The 24,832-nt window shown below is 43.3% G+C and overlaps 2 protein-coding genes across 2 annotated transcripts in view; one reads left to right on the top strand and one right to left on the bottom strand.

Annotated features, from left to right (window-relative positions):
- Positions 1–754, bottom strand: part of Cops7b (COP9 signalosome subunit 7B) — a 40,253-nt gene extending 39,499 nt beyond the window's left edge. Inside the window, exon 1 of the mRNA XM_045148326.1 lies at positions 607–754. The gene's annotated coding sequence lies outside the window, so the exon portion shown is untranslated. The remainder of the gene's footprint in view (positions 1–606) is intronic.
- A 447-nt stretch (positions 755–1,201) lies between these two features.
- Pde6d (phosphodiesterase 6D) overlaps positions 1,202–24,832 on the top strand; it is a 68,192-nt gene continuing 44,561 nt past the window's right edge. Inside the window, exon 1 of the mRNA XM_004662241.3 lies at positions 1,202–1,409. Coding sequence (XP_004662298.3) covers positions 1,360–1,409 — 50 coding nt within the window. The 5' untranslated portion in view covers positions 1,202–1,359. The remainder of the gene's footprint in view (positions 1,410–24,832) is intronic.

The following is a 24,832-nucleotide window of genomic DNA, read 5'->3' as shown; positions in this document are numbered from 1 at the left end:
AAATAAAAGATGAGGGAAAAGGGCATGGGAAGTCTCCAAGGAAACCAAGACTTAAACCAATTTTACTTAAACCACATTAAAACTTCACCTTGAGTGACAAAGAACAAATCCAAACACCAAATCCAATGTGACTGAGAATAAACAACTAATATTTTCTCGTTTGCAGGAAATCCACCAAATAAATGCTTACCTGTCCTCTGGGTGTTCAAAGTCTACTTGGAGAAACTGTTCATCAAGGAGAGTAACAATCACATTGTCATGTTGCTAAAAATATCACCTCTCTAGTATAGTGCAGGTCAACAGACTTAAAGCTGAATTCTAACTCTGACCCAACTTGCTGTAATCTGTGGCCTCTCTGCTTCTCTGGACCTCAATTTCCTCATATTTAGAAACAAAAGAGATTGGATTAGCAATTTCTTTTAAATCCCTTCCTGTACTGACATTGCGTACGAACAGCTCTACCATTTCAATGCAACAACACACCCGAAATCCTACAAAACACGCAAAAGGCGTCCCGAAGTAGCAAACGACCACGATTTGAGGAAGTCATTTTGTTCTATCTTTCATAGTTTAATCAATGATTTTGTTAGCTGTTTGCAGCCTTACCCTGATTTGCAGGAGACTCCTGAGTTCCATGTAAACAGAAGTTAACTCTCGGTGAGCTGTCATCTTCTTAAGATGAAAGAGGGTCTACCTGCCTGGTTTCAAGTCTCAGGATTCAGAAACCACCAACCCGCAGGCTGATTAGGAATTTGCGCACACTGCGCGGCACACTCAAGTCTTAAGTTAGAGAGACGGGGCGCGGAGGATGCTGGGTTTTGTAGTTCCTGGTCTATCAGAGCCTGCGGGTCCCGAGTGCGCCCTGGAATTCTGGGAAATGTAGTTTCTGCCACTTCACACAGTGCAACCTGCCATCGTCTTAGACCACAGTGTGCCCAGAGACGCGAGCGACTCCTCGGTCCTCTGAAGGTCTCAAGCCGCCTCTCCGTTGGGGCAAACTCTAGGCAACAACGCGGAATGAAAATTTTGTCCTATGGGACTTCTAGGGGCGGGCCTTTCCCATTGACGCTCTCCGTCCCTCAGCGAAGCCGCTGAGGGTTGCTATTGGCTGTTCATGATGCCAGTCTCCGGGAGCTGGCTTTCCATTGGCTTCAGGGCGGGGTGCTCGTGGCTAGAGGGAAGGAGAAGGGATCAGGAGCGGGAGCTGAGGGGAGGGAGAGGCCGGTGGGGGTCTGGCCGCTGCCGCTGCTCGCCTGAGGCTTCCAGGCCGGGCTGCGGCTCCGTCCCCGTTCCTGGAGCACCATCTGCAAGGCTCCACCGAGCCGGCGTGCGAGAGCCGCAGGCGGCAGTCGCCGCATCATGTCAGCCAAGGACGAGCGGGCCAGGGAGATCCTGAGAGGCTTCAAACTGTATCCGCCCGGGAGCGGGGCGGGGCGGGGCCGGGAGGACTTGGGAGGCGGCCGCTCTCCCAGGAGCCCGCCGGCCGGGGGCTGGGGCTCTTGGGTGGGCACCCGAGAAGGGAGCAGCGAGAGGGGCCCGGGAAGGACGGCGTCCCGGGCTCCCGGCGGGACCGGGAACGCAGGCGCCCTGCGGGAGGGAAGGGGACGTTGGCGGAGCTACAGGAGGGTGGAGGCGGAGCTGCCCCGGGACCTGGCTGCCCGAGGCATCGGCTTCCGAAACCGGTATCGAGGAGGCCAGCCGTGTTCCGAGCCCCGGCCAGGGCCGGGAGGCCGGGAAGGGACTGCAAGCCCGCGGGCCAGGGCCGAGGGGGGCGCGGCAGGCTGGCCTCGAAGCCTGCCTCGAGGGGTCTTTGGCGGGAAGCCCACCGGGAGAGGGGAAAAGTGACGCGGAGCGAGTGACCTTATGTGCAATAAATGCAGATTGCTCTCAAGTACCCCATCCCACTCCACTCCCACCCCCAACGTCTTCTTTCCACAACTTCTCTCCCTCACTTGTGGCTTCTCCAAGGACTGGAGTAATTGAGAGAGGTGGGGAAAGAGAAGTCCTAGATCGACCCCCATCTTAACTCCTTCTTGGCCTTTTGGAGCATTGGGTGGCCAGTGCTCCCTCAGTTCTCTTTCCAGAATGGTGAGGAACATGAGCATGTGTGAGAGATGCCTTCAGGTACTTTGGTTTTGCACAGACTCCTAACAAAAAAAAGTACTGATGTGGTGAATACCTAGTTATGGTGGAGCTGTCCAGCAATAACTCGATAGCATGGAAGACACCGTAGATACAATAAGATATAGAAATCATTGTCTCTGCAGAACGTCATGTTCCATACCTGTTACCCTAGCACTTGGGAGGTGGAGGCAGGAGGATCAGGAGTTTAAGGTCATTCTGGACTGTGCAGTGAGTTGGAGGACAACCTGGGGGGAAAAAAATCATTGTCTAGCGCTTGTGGAGGGGGCATCTTTTACAGCCTCTCCTAAATGTGGTAAGGAGCTTTGTGTTTCGATGGAGAGCTTGTCATCATAAGATGGAGATGAAATATTTTGATCTTGGGTATTGCAGTTTTACTTTGTGCTGACCTTAATCTCTGCTTATAAAATCCTTCTCTACAGTATAGAACATTTTTAAGTTCCCCTCTCTGAAATGTTGATGTCACTTACAGAGCTCGTTCCCTGGAGGTTTAGTAAAGCACTGTTCTCTGCACAACCTGTTGCATCTTCAAAATGTCCATTTCGCCGGGTGTGGTGGTGCACGCCTTTAATCCCAGCACTCGGGAGGCAGAGGTAGGAGGATCGCCGTGAGTTTGAGGCCACCCTGAGACTACAGAGTGAATTCCAGGTCAGTCTGGGCTAGAGTGAGACCTTACCTCGAAAAACGAAATAAAATGTCCATTTCACCTCTGCAAATTTTAATTGCTTTGTCATAGCTAGAAACCAGGTTGGTAGTAAACAATACATGACCAGGTATTGTGGCTCACATGCACAATCCCAACACTGAAGCAGGAGATTGCCATGAGTTCATGGTCAGCCTAGGCTATATAATGAGTTCTAGACCAGCCTAGACTACAGTTAGACTCTGAAAAAAAAAAATCAGAACACAATACATAAAAGGTAATAGGAATGAGCTGGACATACATAGTTCAATGGTAGAATGCTTGCATTTTGTGAGGTCTTGGGTTCTGTATCTAGCACTTGGAGGAGAAAAGATACAGGAAGATTTGGTCCTACAAATAAAATTCTTCAAGTGAAAACCAACCTGCTTTTTGAAAACCAACTGTGTCTTTTTTTTTTTTTTTTTTTTTTTGGTTTTTCGAGGTAGGGTCTCACTCTGGCCCAGGCTGACCTGGAATTCACTCTGTAGTCTCAGGGTGGCCTCAAACTCACGGCGATCCTCCTACCTCTGCCTCCTGAGTGCTGGGATTAAAGGCATGTGCCACCATGCCCTGCTCAATTGTGTCATCTTTGTATGCCCCTAGTGATAAAATTTTGGTACTTTTGTGTAGTAAAGTTTAGTAACAGACCTTTTTGTAGTTTCATATATTTATTTTTCTGTTTGTCTTCATAGTGAAGCCTATAAGCAGATAAGGATAAGTAAAGTGTTAGAAAAACTGTAGCAAAGACTTTATTTTTCCCTTGGATAATTTATACTCTTACTCAATATATATGCTATGGGATAAACCATAGGCTGTGGAGACTTGAGAAATGTCAGGAGCAACACTTTTGTCTGATTGTAATTAACTTTGCTAAAAACATGTTAGGGACAAATGACTTTTGGATGCAGCTAAATAGTTTTGACATTACGTTTAGTGTTGTCTCTTGAACTTGTTGAGAAAGAGGCTGAGGGGGAAATACAGCAGAGTAGAAAACAGAACCAGGGTCAGCCCACTAGGAGGGTGAATTATGCACTTCAGTGATGATGTTAGTGCATCAGGAAACAGGCTTTCAGGGAAAGCTGGACCTGAGCTGATTAAATTCTGAAGCAAAGGGAAGCAGCCGCATAATAGCATGGGAGGAGTGGGATGGCTCACTCTGTGGTAGCCTTTATTGATATCTGAAGATTAATAGAGAAAAGGAAAGAAAATAGGAACTTTAGGATTTGCTCCTACTTTCAAGAAAAATAAAAAGATAATTATATATTGGAAAGGAACTACCTAATTATTGTCCACCTTTTGGGGGTAAATTTTTTCCTGAAAATTTTCAGAGTATTTGTTTCTATTTAAAAACAAAATTGCGCTGGAGAGATGGCTTAGTAGCTAAGGCACTTGCCTGCAAAGCCTAAGGATCCAGGTTTGATTCTCCAGATCGCACATAAGCCAGATGCACATGGTGGCATAGGCATCTGGAGTTCATTTGCAGGGGCCAAGAGGCCCTGGTGCACCCATTCTTTCCCTCCTTCCCTGAGACTACATACTGAATTCCAGGTCAGCCTGGGCAAAGTGAGACCCTACTTGGAAAGAAGGAAAAAAAAAAATAGCTGGGTGTAGTGGTGCACATCTCCAATCCCAACACTTGGGAGGCAGAGGTAGGAGAATTGCCGTGAGTTCAAGGCTACCCTGAGACTACATAGTGAATTTCAGGTCAACCTGGGCTATAGCAAAACCCTACCTAGAAAAAAAAGGAAGGGCTGGAGAGATGGCTTAGCCTTTAAGGTGCTTGCCTGTGAAGCCTGAGGACCCAGGTTCAATTCTGCAGTACCCAAATAAGCCAGATGCATATGGAGGTACATGCTTCTGGAGTTCATTTACAGTGGCTAGAGGCCCTGCTACTACACCCATTCTTTCTATTTGATTTCCCTCCCTCCCTCTTTCTCTCTCTCTCTCTCTCAAATGAATAAAAATAAAAAATATTTAAAACATTTCTGTTACTTATTACTACAAAAAGAAAGCATCATGATGTTCTCTTACCAATAATATATTGACAGTGCTCATTTTTCCACATTGACTTTGCTATTTTTGCAACTTTGAAAGCAAATGATACCATGTTTTACTTTGCATTTTCCTGCATCTCTAGCTCCCAGGAGAGAGAATATATCATAGTGGTTAAGAGCTTAACTGTACGAAGGTGCTACACCACCTACATTCGAATTCTAGTGCTGTGTTTCAGAGCAGTTTCTCTAAACTTCTGCCTCAATGTCCTTAGATATAAAATGGGCCTACTATAATCTCATGGGGCTATTATGAGATTAAATGTGTTGATATCTAAAGCCTTCAGACGAGCACCTGAATCACAGCAAGCTTTAGATGTAGACAGTTATCATTGTTAGTGAAGTTGTAAGCCTCATGTCTGGCCATTTCATTTTAATCTGTGAAAAAAATAATTATCTTTGAGGCAGGGTCTCACTCTAGCCCAGGCTGACCTGGAACTCACTCTGCAGTCACAGGCTGTCCTTGAACTCACAGAGATCCTCTTACCTCTGCCTCCCAAGTGCTGAGATTATAGGTATGTACCACCACACCTGGCTGTGAATTATTTTATTTTAATTTTTTTTGTTGTTGTTGTTTTTGTTTTTTGTTTTTCGAGGTAGGGTCTCACTCTGGTCAAGGCTGACCTGGAATTAACTCTGTCATCTCAGGGTGGCCTTGAACTCATGGCAATCCTCCTACCTCTGCCTCCCAAGTGCTGGGATTAAAGGCGTGCGCCACCACGCCCAGTTTATTTTAATTTTTATTAGCATCTTCCATGATTATAAAAAAATATCCTATGGTAATTTCCTCCCCCCCCCAACTTTCCCCTTTGAAATTCCATTCTGTGAATTATTCTTTAATGTTTGCGCATTTTACTGCTTTTCTTACTGCTTTGTGGATGTTCTTTTTGTATGTTGCAAATATTTTCTAACAGCATATTGCTTGTGTCCTTTGTTTTTGCAGGAATGAGTATTGAAAGTAGGTCTTTACATACTAAGAAAGTGCTCTACCATTGACCTAAGTTGCACAAGCTGGCCTTAAACTTGTGATTCTCCTTCCTCAGCCTCCAGAGTGGCTGGGTTTTCAGGCCTGTACTGCCATACCTAGTTTTATCTTCTTTTTAAAAACATTTTATTTTAGCCGGGCGTGTTGACGCACACCTTTAATCCCAGCACTCGGGAGGCAGAGGTAGGAGGATCACCGTGAGTTCGAGGCCACCCTGAGACTACATAGTGAATTCCAGGTCAGCCTGAGCCAGAGTGAGACCCTGCCTCGAAAAACCAAAAAAAAAAAAAAGAAAGAAAGAAAAACATTTTATTTTATTTATTTTTGAGAAAGAGGCAAACAGAGGATGGGCACACCAGGGCCTCTAGCCACTGCAAATGAGTTCCAGACACATGTGTCACCTTGTGCATCTGGCTTTATGTAGGTACTGGGAAATTGAACCTGAGTCCTTAGGCTTTGCAGGCAAGTGCTTTGACAACTGATCCATCTCTCCAGTTCTATTGTCTATTTAAAAAAAAACATTTTTTTGAGCTGGGCATGGTGGTGCACACCTTTAATCCCAGCACTTGGGAGGTAGAGGTGGGAGGATTGCCATAAGTTCGAGGCCACCTTGAGACAACATAGTGAATTCCAGGTCAGCTGGGGATAGAGTGAGACCCTACTTCAAAAAAAAAAAAAGAAGGAAAAACATTTTTTATTTATTTGGGAGACACTCATATGGAGAGAAGAGGGAGGAAGAAAGTGAGAGAGAGAGAGAAAGCATATGGGTGTGCCAGGGTCTATTGCTGCTGCAAATGAACTCCAGATGCATGTGCTACTTTGTGCATGTGGCTTTACATGGGTACTGGGGAATTAAACCCAGGCCAGCAGGCTTTGCAAGCAAGTGCCTCAAACTGCTAAACCATCTCCTTATCTTTTAAAAAAAAATATTATTTATTTATTTGCAAGCAGAGAGCAGTAGAGAGAGAGCAGAGACACACAGAATGAGAATGGGTGTGCCAGGGCCTCTAGCTGCTGCAAACAAACTCCAGTTGCATGTGTTCCTTTGTGCACCTGCCTTTACGTGGATACTGAGGAATCAAACTGAGGTCATTAGACTTTGCAGGCAAGCGCGCCTTATTGGCTGAGCCAGATCTCCAATCCTCCTTTTTCCTCTTTTTTTTTTTTTTCAAGGTAGGGTCTCACTCTAGCCCAGGCTAAGCTGGAATTCACTGTGTAGTCTCAGGCTGACCTTGAACTCATGGCAGTCCTCCTACCTCTGCCTCCCAAGAGCTGGGATTAAATGCGTGCACCACTATGCCTGGGCAGAACTTCATTCTTGATTGTGTAGAATTTTTAAATTATCATTTTGAATTTATCAATCTTTTGCATTTGACTTCTGCATTTTGTCTTAAGGCCTCCTTTACCCCAGTGTTAATTAAAATAGCTTTTTTAGGGCTGGAGAGATTGCTCAATGGTTAAAGGTAGTTGATTACAAAGCCTGATGGCCCAGGTTTGATTCCCCATTCCCCAGTACCCACATAAAGCCAGATGCACAAAGTGGTGCATGCATTTGGAGTTTGTTTGCAGTGTCAGAGGCCCTGGTGTACTTATTTTCTCTCTCTCTCTCTCTCTCTCTCTCTTTATCTTTCTGTCTCAAATAAATACTTAAAAAATAAAGCTTATCTTTTCTTCTTTTTGGTGTTTAGCTCTTTAGTTTACCTGAAATGTATTTGGACATATAGTGTATGGTAGAATTATGTTATTTGAACAGCCAGTACTATTTACTAGGTATTTAGTCCATCTTTTTCCCCATTGTTTTGGAATGGTGTTTTTTTTTTTTTTTTCATGTAACAAATTTCTATAAAGGGCAGGGGTGTTGTTGTTCATTTATCTTTCCTTTTAAAAAAATTATTTATTTGAGCTGGGTGTGGTGGCTCACGCCTTTAATCCCAGCACTTGGGAGGCAGAGGTAGGAGGATCTCCGAGAGTTCGAGGCCACCCTGAGACTACATAGTGAATTCCAGGTCAGCCTGAGCCAGAGTGAGACCCTACCTCAAAAAACCAAAAAAAAAATAAATAATAATTATTATTTATTTGAGCTGGGCATTGTGGCACATGCCTTTAATCCCAGCACAATGGAGGCAGAGGTAGGAGGATCACTGTGAGTTCATGGCCACCCTGAGACTACAGATGAATTCCAGGTTAGTCTGAGTGGAGTGAGACCCTACCTCGAAAAAAAAAAAAAAAAAAAAAGAAAATTCTCATATCACTTTCTCTCAACCCACCCTACCCCTTTTCTGCTCATATACATTGTCTTGTGTTTCTTTCTTTTTTAATACATTTATTTATTTGTAAGCGAAGAGAGACAGACAGAAAATGGCCTTGCCAGGACCTCCAACCATTGCAAATGAACTCCACATGCATGCACCTCTTTGTACATCTGGCTTTACTTTACTTGGGTACTGGGGAATCAAACCTAGGTCACTAGGCTTTGCAGGCAAGCGCCTTAACTGCCGAGCTATCTCACCAGCCCATGCCTTGTGTTTCTTTCTTTTTTATTAAAAGCATAAATTTCCTATGTAAGTGAAAGTTATGAATGACATATTTCTTGGGGGACAAATGTAATTTCTTGTACAAAGGTTTTGGACTTAGCCAGGCATGGTGTCTCACAAACACACCTGCAAATAAATAAGCCAAGCATGGGGGCAGATGCCTTTAATCCCAACACTCTTATATGAATAAAGCACTATTATACGAATAAAGAGCCGCATCAAAATTTTATATGCAACTGCAGTAGAGCATAGAGCACATGTAAGAGTGTGGTTCAGGCTTTCTGCCTTCAGCCTTGTGATCTTCAGCAGACCACTCACTCTCACTGTGTCCCAGTATCTGTAACTCATATCCTCAGGGGATTGTTAAAAGAACCAGATGAAATTAAAATTAGCACAGCACCTGGCACACAGTAATAAAGACTAACTGCATTTATCCAGTCTCTTAATGATCATGAATAATTATAATGAGTTGGGGAGGTAGTTTAGTTAATAGAGTGTACAGCATGCACAAGGCCCTGGATTTGATCCCCCATATCATATAAACGGGAGTGGTGGTGCACACGTGTAGTCCCAGCACTTGGGAGATGGAAGCAAGAGCATCAGGATTTCCAGTTATCATTTTAGCAACATAGCAACTTCAAGGCCAGCCTGTGCTACATAAGATCCTGTCTCAATAATAACAATAGTGTTAATATGACTATAAAGTTACGTATTTCTCTGGAATGTAACTAACCATTTTGTACTAGTAGTATTATTATTATTACATGTTCTTCCTGAAATGCTGTAACAGTTCGGTTTTGATTCTGAAGGAATAGCTTAGTTTTGTTTGTTTGGATGGTTAGTTGGTTTTTCAAGGTAGGGTCTCACTCTAGCCCAGGCTGACCTGGAATTCACACTGTAGTCTCAGGGTGGCCTCAAACTCATGGCAATTCTCCTACCTCCAGCTGCTGCAAACTCCAGGCATATGCACCCCCTTGTGCAGCTGGCTTACATGGGTCCTGGGGAATTGAACCTAAGTCCTTTGGCTTTGCAGGCAAGTACTTAACTGCTAAGCCATCTCTCCAGCCCCTTTTCAAGGTAGTGTCTCACTATAGCCCAGGCTGACCTGGAATTCACTCTGTAGTCTCAGAATGGCTTTGAGCTCATGGTGATCCCCCTACTTCTGCCTCTCAAGTGCTGGGATTAAAGGCATTGTGCCACCATACCCAGCTAAATATTTTTACTTAATAAGTATACTTTTAAGAATTCCATTCCAGTTAGTGGCAGTTTAGATGGGAAAAAGAGGTTGACACAGAAGGGTTTTTTTAATATTTTATTTTTTCTGTATTTATTTATTTGTCAGAGAAAGAGGGAGGGAGAGAGAGAGAATGGGTGTGCCAGGGCCTCCAGCCACTGCAGACAAACTCCACACATGCATACCCCCTTGTGCTAGCCACTAAGCTATCCTTCCAGCCCATCACAAAGTTTTGCAGAGTACCTTTCATGCCAGTCATGGTGGTGCACACCTCTAATCCTAGCACTTGGGAAGCAAAGGTAGGAGGATTGCCATGAGTTTGAGGCCACCCTGAGACTACAGAGTGAATTCCAGATCAGTCTGGACTAGAGCAAGATCCTCAAAAAAAAAAAAAAAAAGGCACTTTTATCTTTTTTTCTTTTTCTTTCTTTTTTTTTTTTTTTTTTCCTCACAGTTTGGTCTTGATGCCCCTGTGTCTTCTAGCAGTTGGATTTTTTCTTTTTGGTTTCTCAGAGTAGGATCTTGCCCAGGCTGACCTAAAATTTACTATGTAGTCTCAGGCTGGCCTTGAACTCATAGCAATCCTCCCACCTCAGTCTCCCATGTGCTGAGATTAAAGGCATACAGCAACATACCTGGCTGTTTTTTTTTTCCAATTTTTTTTTTTTATTAGATAGAGAGAATGAGCACACCAAGGTCTCTAGCCACTGCAAACGAACTGCAGAAGCATATGCCATCTTGTGCATCTGACATGTGGGTACTGGGGAATTGAACCAGGGTCCTTAGGCTTCACAGGCAAGCACATTAACCACTAAGCAATCTCTGTAGCCCTGAAACCATTTTTTAAATCTATATCAACTGAAGTTCATAGAGAGTAGCCAAAACATGCCACCCATACAGCCAATGAACAGTGACCACTAATTGTCTACTCAGTAGCCATGTATTACACGTAGATTGTGATTGCTGCCTTGTTTCCTCAGGCATTGTGGTGGTTTGGTTCAAATGTCCACCTTAAACTTAGATGTGCTGAATGATGGTTCCTCAGCTGGTGGCAATTTGGGAATTGTAGCCTTCTGGAGGCACTGTATTATTGGGGGCAGGCATATGAGTGTTACAGCCATCTTCTTATCAGTGTTTGGCACACTCTCCTGTTGCTGTTGTCCATCTGATGTTGGCCAGGAGGTGATGTCCACCCTCTGCTCATGTCATCGTTTTCCCCTGCCACCATGACGCTTCCTCTCAAGTCTACAAACCAAAATAAACCCTTTTTCCCATAAGCTGCTCTTGGTCGGGTGTTTTCTGCCAGTAATGGGAACCTGACTGCAGCAGGCATAGACTCTGAGTTGTTATTGTTATCCTGAATGGGTTACATAAATATAATGTCCTATCAATTGTACTACTTAAAATCATTAATTTATTTGAGAGAGAATAGGCACACCAGGACCTCTAGCCTCTGCACGTGAACTCCAGATGCATACACCACCTGGTGCATCTGGCTTTATGAGGGTACTAGGGAATTGAACCCTGTGTCTTTAATCTTTGCAGGCATGCACCATAGCTAAGGCATCTCTCCAGCTCCTACTTAGATTATTTATTTTTAAAGTTTTTTAAATTTTTTTGTTTATTATTTATTTATTTGAGAGTGACAGACAGAGAAAGTGGGAGAGAGAGATAGAGAGAGAATGAGCGCACCAGGGCTTCTAGCCACTGCAAGCGAACTCTAGACGCATGCACCCCCTTGTGCATCTGGCTAACGTGGGTCCTGGGGAATCAAGCCTCGAACCGGGGTCCTTAGGCTTCACAGGCAAGCACTTAACTGCTAAGCCATCTCTCCAGCCCTCCTACTTAGATTATTTTGTTGGTTTTGACTTTTTTTTTCAAGGTAGGGTCTCACTCTAGCCCAGACTGACCTGGAATTCACTATGTAGTGTCAGGGTGGCCTTGAACTCATGGCAATTCTCCTACCTCTGCCTCCTGAGTGCTGAGATTAAAGGTAGGATCTCACTGTAGCCCAGGCTAACCTGGAATTCACTATGTATCTGCAGGGTGGCTTTGAACTCACAGTGATCCTCTTACCTCTACCTCCCAAGTGCTGGGACTAAAGGCATTCGCCACCATGCACGGATTTTCCCAGTTAGAATTATTAAATAGGCATCCCTGCTTCTGCATTTTGAAGAGTAATTGGGGTATGATTAGAAATGTATAGTCTGAGGCCTAAGTTTCTTTCCAGATTTGTGTGTATGATTTATAGTAAAAGATGATAGTGACTTCTGGAGAAATAAGATTCTGTGGTAAGACTCTTGGAAGATTCCAGCTCTACTACCATCATGATATTTGACTAAGGGCTAGAGTGGTGCTGGGCTTGGCAGCTCTAGGTTCTCACTAGGCTCGGCCACAATTTTGCCTCACAGGAGTTGGCTTGTGAGCACTAGCGCTTTTCCTGAGCCTTGACATTATAGGAGGAAATTTTACATCTTGTTCAACAGCCTGACTCTTCTAACCTTTGCTTGAATGCTACACACTCAAATCATTGGGTTTTCAAGAGCATTCTTTTTTGCTCTTAGCTTGTTGATAATTTTGAATTTGAAGAAAAGTCGGATATGTTTTCTTATAGCCAAATATCCATAAATAAATACCTCAGGGGCTGGAGAGGTGTCTTAGCAGTTAAGTGCTTGCCTGTGAAGCCTAAGGACCCCAATGCACAAGGGGGCGCAGGTCTGGAGTTTGTTTGCGGTGGCTGGAGGCCCTGGCACAGCCATCTCTTTCTCTCTTTGCCTCCCTCCCTCTCCCCCCCCCTCTCTCTTTCTCTCTCTCTCTCTCTCTTTCTCTCTCTCTCTCTTTCTGTCACTCTCATAAAAATAAACAAAAAATCTTAAAGGTTAAAAATAAATTAATAAATAAATAAATACCTCACTGGGTTGAAGGTACCCTGCAGTCTCACTGTCGGGTACACGAGTGCCTGAGTGGGGCAGGGCAGAGTGGAGCTACTTCACAATAGCAAAACCTGGTGCATTCAGTAACCGAGAAACTGGCCTCTAACTTAAAAGATGAAGAGTTGGGCAAGAGACATAAGTGTTCCTTCATGTGAGGGGTATAGAGGGAAGCATGTGTGTGTGTGTGTATTCATTCATATGTGTATGGACATGTGTGTGGTGGTATATATGATGTAAAGACCAGAGGATAGCCTCAGGCAGTATTCCTCAGGTACACTGTCCACCTTTTTATAAAACAGAGTCTCATGTTGGTCTGGAGCTCACCAATTAGGGTACGCTAGCTACCAGCAAGCCCTAGGGATCCTCCTGTCTGCCTCTCCCCCCCCCCCCCAACTGCTGGGATTACAGGCTATTGTATTAACTTTTCCTTGGGAGGCATAAACAAATGTCTCTTTACCTCTAGGTCAGGTGTGGACAACCGACCAAAGAAATGATTCCAAATGTAGCTTAGGGAACCAGTGAGCTTATTGGGGTTACTGACAAGAGTACGGGTAAGGGGTTACTCACAGAAGCATAGAAGACTCAAAGGCAGTTGCATCACCAAAAAGTCCATCCCAGCGTAGGTGATGACCAGCAACTTGGCTGGTAAGCAAATAACTTCTCCCAAGCAGTTCTTTTGTTTTTTGTTTTTTCAAGGCAGGGTCTCATTCTAGCCCAGGCTGACCTGAAATTTAGAGCAGTGCTCCTACCTCTGCCTCGCTTTGCTGGAATTAAAGGCGTGCACCACCATACCTGGGTTTTATAAGCAGTTCTTATTTTATTTTTGAGGCAAGCCCAAAAGTTGCTCTGAGATTGCCTGCTTTCCTTTCAGCCTAGACATACAAAGTTAATCTAGAAGCTGGGCATGGTGGTGCACGCCTTTAATCCCAGCACTTGGGAGGCAGAGGTAGGGGGATCTCTGAGAATACGAGGCCACCCTGAGACTACACAGTGAATTCCAGGTCAGCCTGAGCTAGAGTGAGACCCAACCTCGAAGAACCAAAAGAAATTAATAAATGAAAAATAAAAACCAAAGTTAATCCAGACCTGGGGCAGAATCACTCTGTGAAGGATGGGGGTGGGACCTGCAGCCCTGGTGGCCAATGGGATGTCTGCTTCATTAGGAAACACTGCTGTTATCTGCAGTGCTGTCTTTGAAAGGGACCCATAGTGTCTTACCTTGCTTTTCTGACTACTGTCATTGTTTTATAAACTAAAAATTGTGTAGGCAGAGAGTCAAACTAAAAATTGTGTAGGCAGAGAGTGAGAGAAAGAGAATTGGCACTCCAGGGTCTCCAGCCACTGCAGTCAAACTCCAGAAGCATGTGCACCCTTGTGCGCCTATGTGAGCTTGCATACCTGCATCACTGTATCTGGCTTACGTGGGACCTGGAAAGTAGAGCACGAAACCTTAGGCTTCCCAGGCAAACACATTAACCACTAAGCTATTTTACCAGCCACTGCATTTGAACTCCAGATGCATGTGCCACCTTGTGCACATGTGCAGCATTGTACACTGGTGTCACCTCGTGCGTCTGGCTTATGTGGGACCTGGAGAGTCAAAAAGCATGTGTCCTTAGGCTTGAGAGGCAAGGTAGTAATAAATACTAACTATATTTATTCAGTCTCTTAATAATCATGAATAATTATAATGAGTTGGGGAGGTAGTTCAGTTAATAGAGTGTACAGCATGCACAAGGCCCTGAATTTGATCCCCCATACCATACACACAGGAGTGGTGGTGCACACCTGTAGTCCTAGCACTTGGGAGGTGGAAGCAAGAACATCAGGATTTCCAGTTATCATTTCAGCAACATAGCAACTTCAAGGCCGGCCTGTGCTATATAAGATCCTGTCTCAATAATAACAATAGTGTTAATATTACTATAAAGTTATGTATTTCTCTGGAATGTAAGTAATTTCATGCTATTATTATATTTTCTTCCTGAAATGCTGTAACAGTTCGGTTTTGATTGTGAAGGAATAGTTATGTTTTCTTTGTTTTTCAAGGTATAGTCTCACTGTAGCCCAGGCTGACCTAGAATTCATTATGTAGTCTCAGGGTGACCTCAAACTCACAGTGATTGTCATACTTCTCTCTTTCTTTCTGTCATGCTCGCTCTCATAAATTATTATTATTATTTTTTTTTTTTTTTTTGGTTTTTCGAGGTAGCGTCTCACTCTAGCCTAGGCTGACCTGGAATTCTGGAATTCTCTATGGAGTCTCAGGATGGCCTCGAACTCAAAGCAATCCTCCTACCTCTGCCTCCCGAGTGCTGGGATTAAAGGTGTGCACCACCACACCCGGCATTAAAAAAATTAATAACATAAAAACATATAAAGAGAAGATTGGGCTGGAGAGATGGCTTAGCAGTTGAGGCATATGCCTGCAAAGCCTAAAGACCCAGCTTTGATTCTCTAGGTCCCATGTAAGCCCGATGCACATGGTGACGCATGCATCTGGTGTTCATTTGCAGTGGCTAGAGGCTCTGACATGCCCATTCTCACTATCTCTCTCTCCCTTTCTCTGTCTCTAATAAATAAATAAATAAAATCTTTTTTAAAAGTAAAGAGGGAAAATTAAATTTATAACAGTTTAGTCAGGTTTCTGAGTTACTTGGAAAAAGATACATTTTTCCTAAAAGTATTTTAAGCAGCAGATGGATGCTTCTCCTAACAGTTTTGAAAGTGGAAATGTTATGTGCATCGTTTATATGTATGAGATGTAGCAGATATCTCCAGAAGGAGGCTTAAAATCCTTTTCTAAAACCATACTTCTTTCATTTAGTGATAACCTTTCTTTTTTAAATTTATTTTTTATTGACAACTTCCATAATTATAGACAATAACCCATGGTAATTCCCTCCTCCCCCCACCCCACTTTCCCCTTTGCAACTCTACTTTCCATCATATCCCCTCTCCCTCTCAACCAGCGTGTGTCTCTCTCTCTCTCTCTCTCTCTCTCTTTGTTTTTGTTTTGTTTTTCAAGGTAGGGTCTCACTCTAGTCCAGGCTGACCTGGAATTCACCATGGAGTCTCATGGTGGCCTCAAACTCACAGTGATCCTCCTACCTCTACCTCCTGAGTGCTGGGATTAAAGGAGTGCACCATCACGCCTGGCAATCAGTCTCTCTTTTATTTTGATGTCATCATCTTTTCCTCCTATTATGATGGTCTTTGTGTAGGTAGTCCTCCTATTATGATGGTCTTGTGTAGGTAGGCCTCCTATTATGATGGTCTTATGTAGGTAGGCCTCCTATTATGATGGTCTTTGTATAGGTAGGCCTCCTATTATGATGGTTTTGTGTAGGTAGTCCTCCTATTATGATGGTCTTGTGTAGGTAGGCCTCCTATTATGATGGTCTTATGTAGGTAGGCCTCCTATTATGATGGTCTTTGTATAGGTAGGCCTCCTATTATGATGGTTTTGTGTAGGTAGTTCTCCTATTATGGTGGTCTTGTGTAGGTAGGCTTCCTGTTATGGTGGTCTTGTGTAGGTAGTCCTCCTATTATGATGGTCTTGTGTAGGTTAGGCCTCCTATTATGATGGTCTTGTGTAGGTAGTCCTATTATGGTGGTCTTGTGTAGGTAGTCCTCCTATTATGATGGTCTTTGTGTAGGTAATCCTCCTATTATGATGGTCTTGTGTAGGTAGGCCTCCTATGATGGTCTTGTGTAGGTAGTCTTCCTATTATGATGGTCTTTGTGTAGGTAGTCCTCCTATTATGGTGGTCTTGTGTAGGTAGGCCTCCTATTATGATGGTCTTGTGTAGGTAGGCTTCCTATTATGATGGTCTTGTGTAGGTAGGCCTCCTATTATGATGGTCTTGTGTAGGTAGGCCTCCTATTATGGTGGTCTTGTGTAGGTAGTCCTATTATGATGGTCTTTGTGTAGGTAATCCTCCTATTATGATGGTCTTGTGTAGGTAGGCCTCCTATGATGGTCTTGTGTAGGTAGTCCTCCTATTATGATGGCCTTGTGTAGGTAGTAGTGATAGCTTTTCTTAGTTCACAGGGGCTCTTGCCAGCAAGTCCTTTATTTTGGCTGGTTAGTTCTTTATCTTTTGTTTGGGACAGGACCCATGTAACTCGGGCTGGCCTTATACTCCTGATCATCTGCCTTCACCTCCCAGGTGCTGGGAGTGCAGACTTGTGCCACCACTCCTTGCTTAATTTTAAGTTTGCATATAAAGTAGTGGATTTCACTGTGAAATTTTCATATTTACATGTCATTTTACTTTGTTCTTTTTGTCCTCCCCCACACACTGCCTTCTTCTATCTCCATGCCCCCACTCCTGCTGGTTCCCTTCCACACATAATAAATAGCACCCCTTCTGCTTTCATGTCACAGGTATTCCATTTCCAACTCCCTTCCTTTTTCGGGGGGGTGGGGTTTGAGGTAGGGTCTCACTCTAGCCGGGGCTGATCTGGCACTTATTCTGTAGTCCACACCTGGCCTTGAACTCAAAACAATCCCCCTACCTCCACCTTGTGAGTTCTGGGATTAAAGGTATGAGCCACCATGCCCAGCTCTTTTTTTTTAATCTAATTTTTTTTTTATTTGAGAGAGAGAGAGAGAGAAAGGGTGTTCCACGGTCTCCAGCTTCTGCAAACAAACTCCAGGTGCTTATGCCCCTTTATTCATCTGGCTTACGTGGGTTCCGGAGGATAGAAGTAGGTCCTTTGGCTTTGCAGGCAAGTGCCTTAACTGCTAAGCCATCTCTCCACCCCCACCCCCACCCCCACACCCCTGCCTTGAACTGTCCTTGAACTCTTGACCCTCCTCTCTCTACTTCTCAAGTGCTAGGATTACAGTCAAGTAAATGCCTTTAACTACTGAGCTATCTCCTCATGCTAAGTGTAAGATTACAGATGTGTTCCACTATGCCCCAAACCCAGTGCCTCTTGCATCCTAGGCAAGAGCTCTACCATTGAACTATATTCCTATCCCCTCTCTTCCTTAAGATCTCTTCCTCCCCTTCTCATGGTTCCCTTTTTTCCCCCACTTTTCTCATTTTTTAAGGTAGGGTTTCATTCTATCCCAGGCTGACCTGGAATTTACTATGTTGTCTCAGGCTGGCCTCAAACTCATAGCGATCCTCCTACCTCTGCCTGCTGAATGCTGGGATTAAAGGCATGTACCACCACACCTGGCCCCTATCTACTTTCATAACACACACACACACACACACACACACACACTTAAATTTATGTTTAGATTCTACATATAAAGCATGCAGTAATTTTCTCTTAATCTAGTTTATTTTACTTAACATTATGTTCTCAAATTTTATCCATTTTCCTGCAAATGTCATTTCTTTTTTCTTCTTTTTAATATTTTATTTTTATTTAGTTATTTATTTGACAGAGAGGAAGAGAAAGAGAGAGAGTAGGTGTGCCAGGGCCTCCAGCCACTGCAAACAAACTCCAGACACCCCCTTGTGCATCTGGCTAACGTAGGTCCTGGGGAATCAAACCTAGTTCCTTTAGCTTTGTAGGCAAATGCCTTAACTACTAAGCCATCCATCCAGCCTCTTTCTTTTTTCTTTACAGCTGAATCAAATTCTATTCTGGCTGGGTATGGTGGCACATGCCTTTAATCCCAGTACTTGGAAGGCCAAAGCAGGAGGATCACTATGAGTTCAAGGCCAGCCTGAGACCACATAGTGAATTCCAGGTCAACCTGGGCTAGAGTGAGACTCTACCTTAAAAACATAACCAAATTCTATTCTGTTGTATTTATATATATATACCACATTTTCTTTTACCTATCCGTCTGTTAATTGATATCTTGGACCAGTGAATATTGAAGCAGTAAACATGGCTGTGCAAGTGTCTCTGTGATATGTTTAACTTAAACCTTTGGAGATATGTATATCTCCAAGAGCAGTATACCTGATTCATATGGTGGGTCAATATTTAGTTTTTTTGAGAAATTTCTATACTGATTTCTATAATGGCTACACCAGTTTACATTCTCCACAAATTTTTTTTCTGTGTGTGGTATGTACATGTAGTATATACACATGTGTGTGTAGATGCATACACCCCATGTGCACACACGAAGAAGGCAGAAGATAATTCCACTATGGCTTTTCTACCTTATTTCCTTGAGACAAGGTCTCTCACTAAACCTGGAGCTCCTCATTTTTTGGTTAGACTGGACCCCACCTGACGTTCTGTTTTTATATTTTTATACTTGCAAGGAGAGAGAGAGTGGTCACGTCAGGGTCTCTTGCTGCTGCAAATGAACTTTATGTGCCACTTTGTTTATCTGGCTTCACATGCATACCAGAGAATTGAACCCAGTCCATCAAGCTTTGCAGGCAAGTGTCTTAACCACTGAGCCATCTCTCTAGCCCTTCACCTGGCTTTTTTTTTTTTTGGTGGGGGGGTTCCAGGTAGGATCTCACTCTAGCTCAGGTTAACCTGGAATTCACTATGTAGTCTCAGTGCTGGGATTAAAGTCATGCGCCACCACACCCAGCTTCACCTGACTTTTTACATGAGGGCTGGTCATTAAATTCAGGTCTTCACACCTAGACAGTAAGCACTTTTATCTGTTGAGCCATCTCCCAACAGCCTTCAGCAAATGTATAGTCTTTTTTTGTTTGTTTGTTTTAAAAATATTTTTATTTATTTGAGAGAGAGAAAAAAAGGAGATAGAGAAAATGGGTGCACTAGGGCCTCCAGCTGCTAAAAACAAACTCCCAGACACATGTACCACCTTGTTCTTTGGCTTTGCAAGCGAGCACCTTAATGGCTAAGTCACCTCTCCAGCCCTGTTTGTTTGTTTTGAATAGAGTCTCACTCTAGCCCAGGCTGACCTGGAACTCACTCTGTAGTCCCAGGCTAGGCTCAAGCTCACAGCAGTCCTACCTCTGCCTCCCAAGTATCATACCAAGCCTCAAATCTTTTTCTTTTCTATTCCTTTGGGTTTGTTTTTGAGGCAAGGTCTCATTTGTAGTGCTTGCTGGATAAAACTCATGTAGATCAGGCTAGTCTTGTACTTGACACAATCCTCCTGTCTGTGATTCCTGAGTGCTGGAATTATAGATAAACTCATGATGCTTGACTGGTGTGTGAAGTGTTGTGTATGTATGTGTTTGATGATGTGTATGAGTACATGCACGCCACAGCACACACGTGTGGGTCGGAGGACAACTTGGGGTGTTGGTCCTCTCCTGCTATCTTGTTTTGAGACAGAGTCTCTCTTGCTGTTTTTGCCACTGGGAAGTCTACACCAGTTGGAACATAAGCATTGAGATTACGGATGTGTATAACACTTTGTATCCAGCTATTTAAAAAAAAATTTTTTTTGTTTTGTTTTTTCGAGGTAGGGTTTTGCTGTAGCTCAGGCTGACTGGAATTTGCTGTGCAATCTCAGGGTGGCCTTGAACTCACGGCAATCCTACCTCTGCCTCCCAAGTGCTGGGATTAGAGAGGTGCGTACCACCATACCCGGGCAAAAAAGATATTTATTTATTTATTTATTTACAAGCATAGAGAATGAATATGTGTGTGCCAGGGCCACTAGCCACTGCAAATGAACTCCAAATGCATGTGCTACCATGGGAATCGGGATTTATGTGGGTACTGAGGATTCAAACCCAGGTCTTCAGGCTTTGCAGGCAAGTGCCTCAACCACTGAGCCTTTTCTCTTGCCCTGCATACAGCTTTATGTGGGTTCTGGGAATCCAAACTCCAGTCATCAGGCTTGCAGGACAAGTACTTTTAACCTCTGAACTATCTCTCCAGGTCCCTGACTAAAATATTTTCTGTACCTAAAATAAGCAAGTTTTTTTTTAATGATGTTATATAATTAAATAGTATAATATGGTTTCCTTTGTCTTTTTTAGATACATTTAAAAAGAATTTTTTTTTGGTTTGTCAAGGTCGGGTCTCACCACTCTAGCCGAGGCTGACCTGGAATTCATGATGTACTCTCAGGATGGCCTTGAACTCACAGCAATCATCAAGCAGAGAGAGAGTGGATACACCAGAGCCCCCAACCGCTGAAAACTCCAGACACATGTGCCAGTTATACAGCCCCTGAATACGTGTGTGTGTGTGTGTGTGTGTGTGTGTGTGTGTGTGTGTTCGATTCTCCTGCCCCTGCAAAGAAACACCAGATGCTTACATCACTTTTTAAAATCTGGCTTCATGTGGGTGCTTAGGAATTGAACCCAGACAAGTAGGCTTTACAAGCAAGTGCCTTTTAACCACTGAACCATCTCCCTAGCCCCAATTTCCTTTTTTCTTTAAAAATCTCTTCTTAGACACTTAGTATTGATGAAGTGTCTTGTTTAATGCACTGTGAACACACTAATCCAGAAACTAATCCTAAACAGAAATAGTTCTAATATAAATGATACTATAAATAGCCTAAAAGGAATGGGGGAGCCAGACGTGGTGGCACACGCCTTTAATACCAGCACTTGGGAAGCAGAGAGAAGAGGATAGCTATGAGTTCAAGGCCAGCCTGGGACTGCAGAGTGAGTGCTAGAGTGGGGTCCTACCTCAAAAAAGTGTGGGGGGTGGGGAGGAAGGGAATTACCATGGGATTTTTTTTATAATCATGGAAAATGCTAATAAAAATTTTAAAAATTAAAAAAAGAAAGAAAGAAAGAAATCCAATCCAAGCCGGGCGTGGTGGTGCACGCCTTTAATCCCAGCACTCGGGAGGCAGAGGTAGGAGGATCGCCGTGAATTTGAGGCCACCCTGAGACTACATAGTGAATTCCAGGTCAGCCTGGGATAGTGAGACCCTACCTCAAAAAAAAAAAACAAAAAAGGAAAGAAAAAAAGAAGAGTATTATTGAATTTCATAATTATAGGCAATAAACCATGGTAATTCCTTCCCTCCCCCCACCTTCCCCTTTGCAACTCCACTCTCCATCATATACCCTCCCCCTCTCAATCAGTTTCTCTTTTATTTTGATGTCATCATCTTTTCCTCCTATTATGATGGTCTTGTGTAGGTAGTGCAAGTTCATGGATATCCAGGCCATTTTGTGTCTGGAGGAGTGCATTGTAAGGAGTCCTATCCTTCCTTTGGCTCTTGCATTCTTTCTGCTACCTCTTCCACAATGGACTCTGAGCCGTGGAAGGTGTGATAGAGATGTTTCAGTGCTGAGCACTCCTGTGTCACTTCTTCTCAGTACCATGATGCAGAAAGTATTTAAATAATAGCAGGTAGATATAGCCTTGCTTTCATCTTCTTTTTCCATCTTAAACACAGCCCTCTAATCAAGAGACAGCCACTCAGACTATGATTAGCATCTTCAATCAAGAACAGATGTGGGAGGTTGTTAGTTGACTAGTAAAGTCTAGTAAACACAGTATTATGGGTCATTTGGTTTTGTTCCCAAAGGTTACTTACAAAATTTATCCCACAAAGAAGTGGTTTTCAGGCTGGGCATGGTAGTGCATGCCTTTTATCCCAGCACTAGGGAGACTGAGGTATGAGGATCCCTGTGAGTTTGAGGCCAGCCTGAGACTGCGTAGTCAGCCTGGGTTAGAGCAAGACCCTACCTCAAAAATAAATAAATAAAACAGAAGTGGTCTTCAGATGAGCAATTCAGATTATCTCATTAGTATGAAAAGGAGAAAAATGGTTTACATGATCCCTTTGGGCTTCATCCTATACAAATAAGCATTTTGAGGTGTTGTTCAGAAGGCTGCCTTATGAACATCTTTGGTCATTTCACCGTCATCCTGAAATCTTTTATTTGAAAGTCTATGAAGAATATCAAGTGAAAGTATATTGTGGATAAGTTTTGGAACCAACTGCAAAGTTTTAGGGTTAGTTTTTTTGTTTTGTTTTTTGTTTGGTTTGGTTTGGTTTTTTGAGGTAAGGTTTCACTGTAGTTCAGACTGACCTGGAATTCACTATGTAGTATCAGGGTAGCCTCAACTCAAAGTGATCCTCCTACCTCTGCCTCCAGGCATGCACCACCACATCTGGCTTTGTTTTTGTTTTTGTTTTTGTTTTTTAGTTTTTCCAAGGATCTCACACTAGCTTAACTTTTATTTTTATTTATTTAGTTGAGAAATAAAGAGGCAGACAGAGAGAGAGAAAAAAAATGAGCACACAACAGGGTCTCCTGCTGCTGTAAACTCCAGACATGTGCCACCTGTGTGTCTGTCTGGCTTACATGGGTCCTGGGGAATCGAACCTGATTCCTTTGGCTTTCCAGGCAAACATGTTATGTACTAAGCCATTTCTCTAGGCCCTAGGGTAGTTTTTTGTTTGTTTGTTTGTTTTGTTTTGTTTTTCGAGGTAGAGTCTCAATCTAGCTCAGGCTGACCTGGAATTCACTATGTTGTCTCAGGGTAGCCTTGAATTCTCAGAGATCTTCCTACCTCTGCCTCCCACGCAGATTAAAGGCATGTATCACCACACTCAGCTTAGGTTAGTTTTAAAAGTTCCTTTGGGCTGGAGAGGTGGCTGAGCAGTTAAGTGCTTGCCTGTGTAGCCTAAGGACCCAGGTTTGAGGCTTGGTTCCCCAAGACCCACATTAGCTAGATGCACAAAGGGGCGCATGCATCTGGAGTTTGTTTGCAGTGGCTGGTGGCCCTGGCATGCCCATTCTCTCTCTCTTTGCCTGTTTCTCTCTGTCTTTCGCTCTCAAATAAACAAAATTTTAAAGGGTTGCTTTATGTATGGATTTAGATAAGAATCTAACAATCATAGCCTTTTCTGTAATTTTTTGATTTTAAAAATGTGAGTGATAAATAAATAAAACCAAAAAATTAAAAAGTTAAGAAAAAGAATTCCAGCACTCGGGAGACAGAGGTAGGAGGATCACTGTGAGTTCAAGGCCACCCTGAGACTACATAGTGAATTCCAAGTCAGCCTGGGATACAATGAGATCCTACCTCAGAAAAATATGAGTTAAATAAATAAATAAAAATGTGAGTGGGTAAATTGTAGGCTAGCCACAGATCCATATTAAACATTGCTATCTGGGTGACAATTCTGTGTGGAAAATAATGTCTTTTGGCAGGTCACTGTCAAGTTAAAGATCAAGGAAAAGGAACTGGGTCTGAGCCCTGCGGGGAATTAGACATGAGAGGTGAGAAAGTTGTACTTGCTTTTGAGCCGTCTTTTACTCAGCAAGCAAATGGAGAGGGTCTGAAACAGCTGCACTCTGGTCCTCATGCTGCCACTTGCTGGCTACTTATTCATTTGTTATAGCATCTGTAAGTGGCAGCAGATCTGCTAAACCTAAGAAATAAAAATATTCGAGAGATGGCTTAGTGGTTAAGGTATTTGCCTACAGAGCCAAAGGACCCAGGTTCAATTCCCCGGGATCCACGTAAGAAGGCGGATGCACAAGGTGGTGCATGCATCTGGAATTTGTTTACAGTGGCTGAAGGCCCTAGTGGGCCCATTCTTCTCTCTCTCTCTCTCTCTCTCTCTCTCTCTCTCTCTCTCTCAAATGAATAAAAGAAGTAAAAGAAATGAATTAATAATTTAAAACAAAAAAAGAAATATAAAAACCGTAAACTAGGCCTAGAGAGATGGCTCAGCAAAGTCTCATGACTTGGGTTCTAGTCCCCAGAACCCACCTAAAGCCAGATGCACAAAATGGCACATGCATCTGGAGTTCATGTGCAGTAGCTAGAGGCCCTGGCGCATACATTCTCTCTCCCTGTCTCTCTCTCCTTGCAAATAAAATATTTTTTAAAAATCATAAACTAGTTTTCATGTCCAAAAATTTCTTAACCAGACATGGTGGTACATACATGGAACTGCAGTATCTGGGAGACAGAGCACCGCATATATGAGGCCAGCATGTTCTACATAGAAATTCTAGGGACTTTCAATGAGACCCTGCCTCAAAAAAGCCAACACCCCCCCCCAGAAAAAATAAAATTCTTATATAAAGAGATGGAATAACAATTAGAATATAGTGTGATAAGTGCATGGTGTTATTCAGTGCCCTAGAAACCTAAGAAGAAGGATTACTTCGGGGGCGTGGAGACTTCAGAACTGTCATTTGAATAGAATCTTGAAAGATGAGTAGGTGTTGAGGAGTTTAATCTTTTAGGTACTGAGGTGTAACAGAAGAAAGTGATGGCATGAAAAATAAAAGAGGAGGGTGTTTAGGAGTGAGTTAAAGTCAGTAGAGGAAGATAGGGAACAAAAACAAGTCCTTGGAATGCTGGAAATTTCATTCAATGAATATTTTAGATTGTACTGAGAAACTTATGATACTTATATGTC

This window comes from Jaculus jaculus, chromosome 4 (assembly GCF_020740685.1).
Source record: "Jaculus jaculus isolate mJacJac1 chromosome 4, mJacJac1.mat.Y.cur, whole genome shotgun sequence".
Lineage (NCBI taxonomy): Eukaryota > Metazoa > Chordata > Mammalia > Rodentia > Dipodidae > Jaculus > Jaculus jaculus.
Note: the sequence above shows the minus strand (reverse complement) of the source record. Positions and strands in the feature narration are given on the sequence as shown.